The following is a 13833-nucleotide window of genomic DNA, read 5'->3' as shown; positions in this document are numbered from 1 at the left end:
GCTCTTCCTGCAAAGGGGAGATTAGTGGAGGGTTGAGAGGTGTTAAAGACACCTGAGCACGGAGACGGAGCTTTTTCCTGGAGGGCTGGAAAGGAGACTGAAAAGAAACTGCTTTTCTCACCGTCCTGCGCCCTGCCACCGGAAATCCCCGGGTCTCAGAGTGACACGAAGCCCATGCTTTGGGAAAAGCTGTCTGAGCCGGTTCTTTTATTTTATTTTATTTTTTTTAAATTTTTTTATTGTTGAGCCGGTTCTTTTAAGCCAAAGAGGATATGGATCCCCACATTAGCTACGCTCTTCGCTCTTCGTGGGCACAGCTGCTCCTATCTGCTTTATTCTGCAGAGCAGCTAAGCCGGAGCAAGGTGGGACTCAGGTTCGGAAGGCAGGGGGCTGTCCTTTGTCCGCTTCGCCTCTACTCCAGACCCGAAGCCCTGAATCCTCCCCGATAGGAATAAGCTAGTAATAAACCAAGATCACACCGCGGTGGCCAATCCAGCGAATTTTGCACAAAAGTTTGGTTTCTTCCTAACACATATTAAAAAGGAACTTTACCTCTTAGCTGAAGAGCAGAGACAGAGAAATGCTGATACGCAGGTGGGTCTGCGTGGGCCATGACTGATGGCATTTCTAATAGGTGATACATATCGAGCCTCCGCTGATAGCCTAAATCTGCTACCCTCCACCCTGTGGCCCAGGCAGCTCTATACCCCCGCCCACGTAATCCCCTCAATTTTTCTCCTATGACCCCTAAGGAGATCAGAAGAAACTGGAAGAGGGAGTTTTGCAGAGGGGCCTTCCTGTCCACCCACACACCCTCGCTTCCCTCCGGTCCTATGTACAGTCTGACCCTTTGTTACGCTGCTTTGCCCGGGACTTCATTGTCTCACGTGTTTGCGTCCCACCTGCAGCTGATCTGCCGGCTCCAGGGTCATCAAGGACTGAGAAATGTCCACGGAGGGGATGCCGTGGGGGAGGGGCATTCCCGCCCGGGAGAGAAAGCTGGATCAAAAGCTGGTCAAACCTCCTCAACTTAAGAACTTCCTCCCTGACCTTCCAGGATGCCTCTTAGGAGCAGAGTAAGTGCTCAGGAAATGCTTGGTGACTTGAAGTTGCCTGGCTGCCCTTGAATGGCTCTGGCAGCCTCTCTAGGGTAGCTCCGAAATTCAGTGGGCAGGCCCAGGTGTCAGCCCTACTTGCTTGTGTTATGAGCTCGGGCAAGTGACTTCACCTGTTTGGGCATTGGTTTTGTCATCTGTGACATAGGGCGGAAAATCCTCAACTCCAAGCCTTCAGGTGAGAGGTAAACTGAGACCCGTGGTGCAGAGGACTGCATGGAGGACGTGCTCAGTAAGCAACAGCCTCTCCGCAGTCCCGCGAGGTGCTTCGTGCATCGGGAGACTCGATGAGGGTTGAGCCAAGCAGAGCAGGTGGGGCATTTGGGAGTTGGGGGGCAGGCTTGAGCATCCGGCAGGGGCCACAAGGCAGGCCCCCAGCAAGTGCCAGCATCTTTGAGGACGGACTCTACATCTGGTTGACCCTGCATCCCCAGCACTGAGCATGGGGGCCTGGCACAAAGTAGTTTCTCGGTAAATATTAGCCAAGCAAATGAATGAAATGGGCAACCACGTTTTTGTGGTGGGGAAGGGGTTGTTCTTTGGCCCCTCATGTAATGAGCTCATCTTGAAAGAAGGCTAGAGCTCCTCGGACATCACTGAGTGCCAACGATATGCCTAGCCCTGCTCTGGGTATTGGGAGGGCACCAATGTTCAAGGCACAGCCCCTACTCTTGTGGAGTTCACTGTCTGGTCAGGGAGGAAGGATCTCAGGCTGAGAAATGACCCACAGGTCATCTAGTCCAACTTCAATCCAACGCCCGAAGTTCTGGATGCCACACCTGCCCTGACTCTACTTGCATGCCTCCAGTGACGGGGAGCTCACTCTGTCCCAAAGTGGGGTTGCCCTTGCCTTTCCCTGACAATCTTCTACTCACGCTTGTGGGCCCAAGTTAGAACGTTACCCTCATTCCTGAGCATTCCTGACAATTAGAACAAACCCACCTCCTCAGAGGGAAAGAAATCGACCCCAAGTAACTTCTACCCCTTAGATCCACATGAAACTGTCGTGTCCCTCTCCCGTGTCACAGATCACAGAGATGACCCCCTCGTCCTGGCTGGGCTGCTGCCAAGCCCCCCCCCCTTCCTGCAGCTGTTCCACACTGCCCCTCCCTGGAGTTCTGTGAGCAGGACCCCGGGCTCACTTTCTCGGTGCAGAGGTCCACGCACTTGTCCACGGACATGTTTGGCATAGCGGCTGTCACGGGCAAGGCCAGGGAGAGGTTGTCGGGCCTGCGGAAGCAGCCTCGGAAGACCGCGCTCCCATCTGGAGAGCCGGAGGGAAAAGCAGGAGTCAGATCTCAGCTGGAGAACCACCTTCTGAAGAAAGCACTTTTATTTGTTTTTTTAAACAATTTTATTTATTTATTTGAGAGAGAGAGAGAGAGAGAGAGCGCGTGTGCGCACCAGCTGGGGGGAGGGGCAGAGGCAGAGGGAGAAGCAGACTCCCCGCCGAGCAGGGACCCCGATGCAGGACTCTCCCAGGACCCTGGGATCATGACCTGAGCTGAAGGCAGACGCTTAGCCACTGAGCCACCCAGGTGCCCCAGAAAGAGCTTTTAAATGAAAGCCCAGAGAAGGCAAGAGTCTTGCCCAAGGTCACACGGTGAACCAAAGTGGAGACTAATCAACTGAAAAATTCCAAGTGCTCTCCTCAGCCCTGGCATCTTTGTCGACAGCCCAGGTCACTGAGATGTTCTTGCGGGGCCACATTGTTCCCTTTTCTTTGCCAGCCTCCCTGGGCCTTGCCTCCTCATGGTCAACAATGGTTACTCCCCATTCAGGGACGTGACAGATGTCATGGAGGATTTTCACAATCGCATCAGGAGATGGCCGTTTGAGGATCGAGGGAAGCGAGGTACCCAGGGCTGTCCTGTCCCTCCTCACAGCACCAGGGTGCCCCTCCCTCCCACCCTCCTGGGCGTTAGGGGAAAAATCCTGGGCCTCAGGAGTCTCCACCCACCAGTGCTGAGCACCTACAGGCTACAAGGGACTGATCTGCGGGAAGGACTGCCTTGAAGATAACCAAATCGGGGAAACCCCCCAGGCACACACAACAGGAAATCTGTGGAGGTCACAGCAGTCACCCCAAAATCCTACTCAGAGATACTGCCTTGGGTCAGGTTTCCTAGAAGCAGCACCTGAGACGGTGTTTTATTGAGGTGCACTCTCAGGAGGGGACGGGGGGAAGCAGGACAGGGCTGGCAGGAGCTAAGCAAGCGTGTGACCTCAGCTGGGTCTCACCCCGAGCATGGGGGATGAGCTCTACCACAGTCGGTCCCGCTGTAAGGAATGGGGTCCGGGCTCGGCCCTGTGTTCCTCCCTCCCCATAGCTCGTAGGTTCTTTGCTGTCCTAGAGAGCCTGCTCCTCTTGGGCCAATGGTCATTTTCACCCAAGGGGGCAGGTGTGAACCACTGGCCACCCAGAGTCACCGCAGGTAAAGGGGGTTTGGGTGGCCCCCCTGTGGCGCCCGCCGCGGGTGCACACAATTATGAATAAGGATATACGCAGTGGCATTTAGTTAAAGCAACACGTGAAAGACGGGGCACAGCCTAGGTGTCCATCAAGGAAGTGCTGGACAGGTAAAGTACGGAACGACAAGACAACGGGGTTCTGCACCCCCATCAATAATAAATGGCATTCAGGGGTACTTTAGAGAGAAGAAGATGTGTTCAAGAGATTAAATATAAACTGAAACTATGAAACTCCACATATTATATCAATTTTATGTAACAATTCTCTCTCAATATTAATCTCTAGCAGGACCTATACTAACATGTTGATAACCAGGCTCATCTCTGAAGAGCAAGCATGATGGTTGTTTTCGTTGTTGTTGTTTTTTAAAGATTTATTTGAGAGAGAGAGAAAAAGCAGTGGGGAGGGGCAGAGGGAGAGGGAGAAGCAAACTCCCTGCTGAGCAGGGAGCTGGACACAGACAAAGGGCTCGATCCCAGGACCCGGAGATCATGACCTGAGCTGAAGGCAGACACTTAACTGATTGAGCCACCCAGGCACCCCATGATGGTTGTTTTAGGTCAACATGGCTAGGCTACAGCGCCCTGTTGTTTGATCAAACATATGTCTAGGTGTGGCTGTGAAGGTATTTTGTAGCTGCGACTAACATTTATACGCACTGGACTTTAGGGAGACTTACAGGGGATTACCCTTGAGCATGTGGGTGGGCCTCATCCAATCAGTGGAAGGCCTCCAGAGCAAAACCTGAGGTTTCCCAGAGAAGAAGGAATTCTGCCTCAAGGCTGCAGCATTAACTGCTATCTGAGTTCCCAGCCTGCTGGTCTGCCCTACAAATTTTAGGCTTGCCAGCTTCCACAACTGCACGAGCCAATTCCTTAAATAAATCTCCTAACATACATACAAATATATAAAACTCCTACAGATTCTATTTCTCTGGAGAACACTGACTAATAGGCTAGCATTATAGGCAATTTTTATTTCCATCTTTTTAAAACCTTTTCTAGCTTTTTCTACAGTGAATATGTATTTTTAATGTAATGAAGACAAATTAAAAAAATTTTTAGGGGCGCCTGGGGGACTCAGTCAGTTGAGTGTCTGCCTTCGGCTCGGGTCATGATCCTGGGGTCCTGGGATCGAGCCCCGCATCGGATCCCTGCTCAGCGGGGCGCCTGCTTCTCCCTCTCCCGCTCCCCCCTGCTTATGCTCGCTCATGCTCTCTCTCTCTCTCCCCGTCAAATAAATAAATCTTTAAAAAAAATTTTTTTAGGGGCACCTGGGCAGCTAAGTCAGTTGAGCGTCAGACTCTTGATTTCAGCTCAGGTCATGATCTCAGGGTCGTGAGATCGAGCCCTGCATCGGGCTCCGTGATCAGCACGGAGTCTGCTTGGGATTCTCTCTCTCCCTCTGTACCTCCCTTCCCCGCTGCCCACATGCTCTCTTGTTCTCTCTCTCTGAAATAAATAAATAAATAAATCTTTTAAAAAAACTTTTTTTTTTTTTAAAGATTTTATTTATTTATTTTGACAGAGAGAGACACAGTGAGAGAGGGAACACAAGCAGGGGGAGTGGGAGAGGGAGAAGCAGGCTTCCTGCCGAGCAGGGAACCCAATGCGGGGCTCGATCCCAGGACGCTGGAATCATGACCTGAGCCGAAGGCAGACGCTTAACGACTGAGCCACCCAGGCGCCCCTTAAAAAAACTTTTTAATGCCCCTGTCAAATTTATCAAAAGGCTCATGATGCCCATTTAAAATTAAGGTCAGCTGTCCTCAAATTTGAGTTGCATGAACCTTTCCAGAACACAGCTGTCACGGAAAACCAAGGACACCGTTCACACAGCGCAGATCAAAACCAGGAGCAGAGAAGTAGGTGTCATTTACCGAGTGCCTGCCACGTGTGATCTACTCTGCTGGGAACTTTACTGACATCATCTCACTGCCCCTTCTGGAAAACTCTGAGAGGTCTGGAGTAAACTCTGGTTGTGCAGCCGAGAGTAGCATGGCTCAGACAGGGAGGTTACGGGACAAACCTAAGCACCCGCTGTTGGCAAGAACTTACTGCGGATCATCACAGAAACAAGACGTCAGCCCTTGGGAAAAAGGGAAGCAAGCTGCAACAACCGTACACCTCCCTCTAGGTCTGTCTCCGGGTCTGTCCAGAGCATCAAACTTCCCTGTTGGCACACCCACGTACGTTGACGTTTGCGTGCAGGGAAAAGGACATGGAATTGCTCCCAGGGCAGAAGGATGGTGGAGGAGGGGGAGGGAGGGAGTTTGCGAGTGCTCGTTTTAAATGTCAGCTGTCACGCTAGTGATTATTTCTACCACCTGGCACCCAGTAGCCCACAGTCGCTCCTGGCAGAGGCAAATCTAGCAAACTGAGAAGACATCTGGAATTTGGGTAAACGGCTATTTCCAGAGCACGCTGCAGGCTCGCACCATCCAGTCCTCTCTCCCCTGCGGTCCTCAGCCGTTGCTCCAGGCTGGTGAGGGAGCTGGCGGTGGCTGGGGGTGGTCAGGGTGCTGCGGACCCACCCCGAGCTCCTCCAGGCCTCAGTTTCCCCATGTATCAATGGCAGGGAGGTGGACAGACCACGCAGATTCTCTTCTGGACAGGGTGGCACTCCACCCTCCCTAAGTGAGGAACTGTCAGACGCCAAATGCCACTAGTGTCCCATCCCGTGGCCCAGGGTGCTCAGAGGGAAGCCCCGGAAACTCACATCAGTCACCTCGAGGAAGATTCGATGATGCTCAGACAATGTGCCATCCAAGGTGAGGCCAGGAAGGGGAGTCAGGCATTTGAGCTAAAGACTCACGGCTATGAGGTGGGACTCGCAAAGCAGGTGCGCAGACCCTCACTTAACCGGAAAACTCCTTTAGCTGGAAACCCACTCCGGTCCCAGGGCAGAGAGACACTGCCTCGCTTCTAGAAAGAAGGAAGCTCGCTTTCTCTCTCCATGCTGGGTGCCTGGCCTCTCTTCACGGCAGCCACCCGAGTAGATGCTGCGGCTCTCCCCACTTATAGTCAGGGAGCCGGAGACTCAAGGAGTCTCTCTGCCTTCCGGTGTCACCAAGCAGCTCAGTGACAGAGTGGAATGAAGCCAGGTTGCTCTGTCTTCCAAGTCCCTGCTTCTTCCAATAAGAATGATGTGGTTATGATGATTAGGTGCTTATAGGAATATCCCTGCTTCTTCCAATAAGAATGATGTGGTTATGATGATTAGGTGCTTATAGGAATATGATGATTAGGTGCTTATAGGAATTTGCCAGGTGGTATCACCGTGGCTCCCGCGTACCGGCCACATTGCTGTCTGCTGGGAACCAGGCTGAGCTGCTCCCACGTGTGGCCTTGTTGAACACTCGCATCACCTTGGTGGTATAAGCATCCCCATTTATATGGATGCAGAAACAAGGCTCAGAGGGCTGAAGCCACTTGACACAAATCAGCCAGCACAGAAGACGCAGAGCTGATTTTGGAATTGAAGTGAGACACCTGCTCTGCTCTGGATGGTATTATCGGCTGCTCTCTGGGCACCAGCCACTGGGGAAACACCTGTCCCCTGCAAGGAAGGTCTCATTCTTCCCATTACACAGAAGGGGGAACTGAGGCTCAGAGGGGGAGAGTGACTTGCCCAAGGCCACACAGCTGACAAGGAGTGGCTTCTGGATTCCGAACCCAGGAATGTCTGAGCTCCACGGCCTCACACTCTCCAGGCTGTCCCTCTTTAAGAAGCCACCCCCGGGCCTCGTATTAGCCTTTGCAAAACACTGTGATGCTTATTCTGCCTCTCCTGCCCTTCACACTCATTCCACAAAGTCAAGGCTGTCACTCTGGGTTATCTGGACACTGGAGTCAAATTTTAAGTACCAAAAAATAAAAAAACAAAACCGCCCAGCTCTTGACCCTGAGCCTGTGAAACCATATTCAAATTGTTAACGTTCCTCTTCCCCACTGGGATTCCATTCAGGAGACCGTCTGATAGGCCCCTGGGTCATGGCTGAGGCCGGGAGGGTTGCTACGGGAAATCATTCCAGGGTTGAGGCTCATGGAGTCCCCTCCGGGACTGGGACAGGCCTGGGACACTGTAAAGCTCTGGAGCCCACCGCCTCTTCCCCTCTAGGTGCTTCCTTCCTGAATGCCCCTACTGCTCCCTTGAGACCAGGCGGGGAGAGGTCAGAGTTGTGTTAGAAGGGGTCAAGGGTGTCGGGGCCCCTATGGGGTGACAGCATCTGTCTGTGCATCAGTGAGGCAAGAGAGCCCGGCCATGAGGTTAGCTGTGGGCCTGGCTGTAGTGAAGGTGTGTCTGGGAGGTGGGACAGGTGTGCACAGAGTGTGTGACAGGGAGGCAGTGTGTGTGTGACTGCGGCCAAGTGAGTACAGAGCGACCTGTGTGGGCGTGCGGACGCTGAGCGCCGAGACCGCGAACCTGGCCATGGGGGTCTGTCTATGTGGGCATCTCTACATGACTGCGGCTGGGGGTGGGACCTCCACCACGGGGTGGAGACGTACCCTAGGGGATCTCTCTGGGTTGCCTGGCAACCGTGTAGCTGAGGGGAGGGCTCCCTGTCTCCTAGCAGAGGGCCAGGCTGAGCCTCAGCCACCCTCCCACCAGACAGGCCCAATGCCACCAGGAATTGGGCATTTCTATAAAATCCCCTGAACAGCCAGCACCTAGGTTCCAGCAGATATGTCTGTTTCCCCAGTGCACCATGCAAGAGAGAGGAACAGGAGGGGGCAGGTCCCTCTAGTGAGCCCAGCCTGGGTGGAGTCTCTCCCCAGGATGCTGAGAGCATGGGGACCCTCCCCGCTGGAGCTCACAGCCGGACAATACTGGTGTCTGTCTGGGTCCTGTGTATCACGGGACCTGACATACGGGTCTCTGGACAGCAGCATTTGTCTGCCCATGGGCATGTGAGAGCTGGCGTCCACCCACAGTGCTCTCTGGGGTCACCCCTGCTAGGAGTCACCCCTGCATCCTCTTGCAGACATGACCTTGAGTAACTGAGGTCACCAGGGCATCACTCAGGGTCCTGTGAGCCCACACATGCATCTCGACCCCCCTGGCCGAATGCTCCGCCCTTCATCACCCCCAGGCCGATGCCCATGTCTGGGGCTCCAACTGCTGACAGGGCCACATCAGCATGCATCTGCAGGGGGCCTCGAGGGGCTCGGCCCTGACCTAGGGGCTCCGGAAGAGGCTGTCTAGTCTGGCCCCACACCCGAAAGCCATAGTACTTCCCTGCAACCGACAGGCTCGGGACAAGCTGCCTGGCCAAGGAGCAGAAATCCAGCGGTCAGCAGACACGAGCTCTGCCACCCACTTTGCTTCTCTTCTCTGGACCTTGGAGTCCTGACCTGTCACACAGGCAGCTCCGCCCTTCCTCGATGTTGGGTAAGGTTCCCCTCCTTTTGGAGCCTCGATCTTCTCATCTCTAAAATGGAGGCATGGATACTGGGTGATGACACAGAGACAGAGATGCAGGAGCCTGGTGAGCCAGAAGTAGAGTGGAAGGAGCAGGTGAAGGTCTATGGACCTATCTCCTTGCCGCCCGCCCTGAGACTTAAATGGAAAAGCAGGTGGAGAAGTTGAATCTCTTCCCTGGTGGAAGGGGAAGGAAGACTCTGCCAGCCCAGCTCCACTGAGGTGGTCTCCCTTTGACATTTAAGCATCTGCTAATGAGCCCCTGACCCTCCCAGCTTACAGAGGAGGGCTGAGCTGAATGCTCTGAATAGCAAATAAGGTGAGGTTTTTAGAGGACAGGAGCTGGAGTGGGATCAGGAGGCACTGCTGTGAGTCTCTCTTTGGGCAAGGTGGGTGCTAGGGGTGGGGGGAGGAGGGGACCAGGTGTGGGAAGGCGGTTCCAGGAGCAGCTGACCTGTTGGATGTGGGGTGTTCTTACAGTCCTGCCCATGTCAAACCCACATGGTCCCTGGGGGGCTTCATGATGTCTGGCAGAAAGGCGGGGCTCCCAGGGATCTGGGAAGCATGCCTTGGAAGCCACTTCTCTCTGCAGCTTGCTCTCCATCATGGTTTGGTGATTGAACATGGAGAAAACCCATGATGGCCAAGACCTTTAACTCTCCCTCTACCCTCATTTCCTCCATCTATAAAATGGACCACCTGGTTCTCCCCATCAGTGGTGAGAGGCCCTCTCACTACTTACATCTGCAAATGAAGGAGAAGTGGCCAGCCCAGGTCCATTGACCTTCCTAACACTCTTCTGTGATAGAAAGGATTTTGCATTGCCACAGCAGTGGGGGAATGCCTTCCTGTTTGCAAAAAGCCCTGGTGCCCAGCAGAAAGGGAACTGGTTTTAATTTCAGACAGACCTGGGCCAGATATTGACTAAGCGGTGTGTCCTTGGGCAGGAGTCTTCACCTCCCGAGCCTTGGTTTCCCAAGGAGATAAATGGGGATCATATCTGCGCCACACAATGAGGGTGGAAGTCCATGTGATGGTATCTATGGTGCCTGAGACCTAACCACGCCTCCCTGCTCCTTTCTCCTTCGCTCATCCGTGATGTGTGAAGGGTGTCTGGATCCTACGTGGTAGCTCTGTCGGTGCCCCATTAATGAGCCCCTGGCACTCCCTATCCTGATACAGATGGACAATGACCAACAATAAACACCCACGGCTCAGTCTTAGGGCCAGGGAGGAACGGGCTGGACCTGCCAGGGAGTTCATCTCCGCAGGAGCCACCCTCAGCCAATGATGGGGGAGTGTGGGACAGTAAACACGGCAGCTTCCTGCCCCTCTGGTGGGACAGCTCTGAAACATGTTCACCACCGTCTCCCAGAGCCCCGCAGTGGGATTAAGCTTCAGCTGTCCTCAGTGGTGACCTGCTTTGTAAAAGACCTTGTAAGGGCTCCCTCCCTTCCTTGTCTCACCTCTTCGTCCCTCTACAGGTGCATCCTGGGCTGGCTTCCCAAGCAAACCAAGGGTCACATCCTTGCCTCTGGGGGAACCCAACTTAAAATGTCTTCGGATCTTGGAACATTTTTAATCCATAAGGGAAATCCCACATGGAGTTCAGGGCCGTTGCTCTTCCCAGCCTGCAGTCTGTGAGAATCGTGCTTCAGGAGTTGTGCGATACCCAGCGTCTCTGGACAACGGCAGTGACCCTGGGTACTGTCTCCCTCATGACCGACACTAAAGACCAACAGAACATCAGCTGTTTGCTCTGCGTCACTAGTGTTGTGGGTTACATGTACAGTATCTATGAGGTCAGCCAGACTATTAATCTGTTTTGCAGATTATTAATCTGAGACGTAACGAGAATTCAGTTGCTCTTCCAGGTCACACAGCTAGCAGGAATTGGGATATGACCCCCATCCTGCTTGACATCTCCTCTTGGTTTCCCACCCCTCTGCCATTCAACAGTAGGCCTGCCCCATTCTCACAAGGCTGGGGGCTCCAGAGACCCCACAGCAGCCCCCTGAATTTCCCAGAAACCCTCTCAAGCCCCACAGCAGGGGTCTAGGCAGCACAAAAGCTCATGCCCCACATTCTCATAATGTCAGCTCTTCATTGCCGGGCCAACTGGGATGGTGCGTGACCTCGGCAGCTTGAGGCTTTTACTAGCAAGAGGTGAGCAGAGCAACTGTTTGGCGACTCTCTTTGCTGGGGGCAGATGAAGAACAGCCCGGAACCAGCTGCAAGTGTCTCTGAAGTCCTATCATCTCTTTGTTCTGGGGCTTCACAAAAATGAGGTAAATGTCACCAGGCGTCAGCTTAAAGGCAGGTGTGGAAGAGTTCCCCTTGGTTTGAAAGAGGCCACCACCCCCTGGGTAATTAGGCCAGGCTCTACTGCATTAAAGATGACATCGAGGAGAAAAGGCAGTGAGCTGGGAGCTGTTAACAGCTACCTATAATCAAAGAGAGATTGAATTACACAAAGAGCCTAACTGTCCGAGAATTCAAACCAGCTATTTTTAGGCATCACCAAAGGCTCCTGCAGGCTGTTGCAAATTCAGAGAATGTGAATTGGGTGCTGCTTGGAGTGCATTGAGGAGTTTTCATTTCAGGAAGAAAGGGCCATATCACAATTGCTCAATAACACTGTGCTAGGTGCTTCCTTGACTTTATCTCACTCGGTGGTCACAGCCATCTTTAAAGGTTGGAATTGTCCCCATTTTACCGACGGGGCTCTTGAGGCTCAGAGAGTCAGCAGCCTGGCCAAAGGCAACACGGCAAGTAAGTGAGAAAGCTGGGATAGAAACCATGTCTGCCTGAGTTCAAGACCCACAATGTCCCTATCAGCCTTTGTGGACTTCGCTGAGGGGATACGAGCAAACCAATTCTTCCTCATCGTGACGCAGAAGAAAATTTTTCTACCTATCACCTCCTTGACCCTACACAGCAGAACTCCTGAAGACCCATATACATTATAAAATTCAGGGGTCCTGGGCACATATCAAGGGGAAGGAGAGACCTCCAGAACTGGCAAAGGAGGAGCAAAGGATTGTCCCTCCAGCCAGTGTGATTTTACACGATCATCTGCGGCTCCCCTTGGCAGAAGTGGCTGGAATGGAGTTATCAATGAGCATAACACAAGCACGACACAAAACTCCCCTTCGAACTTTCAAAGACAACAAACTGCCAAAACTCACAGTACACAAAATACACTATGTAAATTGTGAGCCCTAAGTCAAGGATCTATTTTTTTTCCGTGATCATGTAATACTTCCACCATAATAATACTTCATAATACTTTCCCCAAGATAGAAAACCAAAAAAACAAGAGGAAAATGTGCTGAGTCTTGGGAGAAGCTAGTCTGTGTGCAGTCCTGGGGGTTTTAGGTAACACTAAAGGACGGTCAGCACCACGGACAGCCACCCAATGGGCACAATATGTATATAACAGGTTCAATGTAGTTCTAAGAAACCTTGCAACACAAATCTTGCAAGAATCTTCCAGGCAAATGGAAATTCTTGCAACATCCTATAAAGCTGTAATGTTCTCAAATCACTGGCAGGTCTCTGCCCCTGGGAGGAGAGCTACACTTGCTGACACATTTAGCAAACTTCTGTGAAAAACGTAATCCAACCAAGAAGGAAGTCCATTTCTCGCTTCTTTTGTAACAAGAGCAAAGAGTCCATGTGCCTGAGAGTCTGTGTCAAGGAAGAATAGCAGGGTGCCTGCAGACATTTGCTCTGCCAACCTTTTAATGCTCTTGCTACTATAGGAGCATTCCATCACCTCAGGAACATGCAGGCTGCCTCCCTATGGAAGGCGTATGCCGTACCAGAGTGGTGCTTGGAGATAATAAGCCTCCTTTAAATCTCTCCAATCATTAAGAATTCTGTGCCACTGCTCAGGGAAACACAATTAGGACACAGCGTTAATACCAACTAATGACTATACAAATGGAGTCTGGTTTCTACCATACCTGTTTCCTGGTGCGTTTGCTCATTTCCCTGCCTAGTGTTGTGTGCCAGTAACTTGGAAGGCCTCCCTTTCTGATTTGTGTATAAATCAGATCCAGAAATGGGAAGCCAAAGCTGCCGCTGCATCAGAACAAAGACACTGGCGATTCTGTTTTGCTTGGAGTCAGCAAACGGGGCAGAAGGAGAGATCAGAGGTCAGGGAAAGTAGGAGGTAAGCTAGATCCAAGGAGTTCTCCCAAAAGAGAGGAGATGAGGTCCAGAATCCAATACAAGAGGTCAAGGTGTCAACAGCACCCAAACTAGGAGTCAGAGGGCTGGCTTCCAGCCCATACTCAGTCCCTAGGAAGCACTGTGGCCTTAGAAAAATCATGCTTGTTCATCATTTCCTGAAGTCACCTTTAGACTTTCGCACACTCATTCCCTCTTCCTAGATTTCTCTACCAACCCCTTCGCTACTTGAGTCTGGATATCCTCCTCTCCTACACCAGGCAAAATCCTATGTGTCTTTCAAGGCCCTAATCAAACAGCTCTCTTCTGTGAAGCCTCCCTCCATGGCTGTTCAACTCAGCCACTTATGCTCTCTGGGCTTCAGTCTCTAAAACTGTAAAAGGGGACATCAGCAAGGAAGGTGCTTCCAACAGGGTACTCAACATAAGACCTTTGCTGACCCTGCACTTTTTGCTCATGGTTGGAATATAGGGCTCTCCCTTTTATTTTTTTTTTTTTATTTTTTTTTTTTTAAAGATTTTATTTATTTATTTGAGACAGAATGAGAGAGAGAGAGAGAGAGCACATGAGAGGGGGGAGGGTCAGAGGGAGAAGCAGGCTCCCCGCTGAGCAGGGAGCCCTATGCGGGA

At 52.2% G+C, this 13833-nt stretch overlaps 1 protein-coding gene across 4 annotated transcripts in view; it reads right to left on the bottom strand.

Annotated features, from left to right (window-relative positions):
• WSCD2 (WSC domain containing 2) overlaps nt 1-13833 on the bottom strand; it is a 116486-nt gene that overhangs the window by 20525 nt on the left and 82128 nt on the right. For all 4 annotated transcript variants that reach the window (XM_032397954.1, XM_032397953.1, XM_032397955.1 and 1 more), the window contains one exon: nt 2259-2380. In XM_032397954.1, coding sequence (XP_032253845.1) covers nt 2259-2380 — 122 coding nt within the window. The remainder of the gene's footprint in view (nt 1-2258; nt 2381-13833) is intronic.

The sequence above is a fragment of the Phoca vitulina genome, unplaced genomic scaffold, assembly GCF_004348235.1.
Source record: "Phoca vitulina isolate PV1807 unplaced genomic scaffold, GSC_HSeal_1.0 scaffold108, whole genome shotgun sequence".
Classification (NCBI taxonomy): domain Eukaryota; kingdom Metazoa; phylum Chordata; class Mammalia; order Carnivora; family Phocidae; genus Phoca; species Phoca vitulina.
Note: the sequence above shows the minus strand (reverse complement) of the source record. Positions and strands in the feature narration are given on the sequence as shown.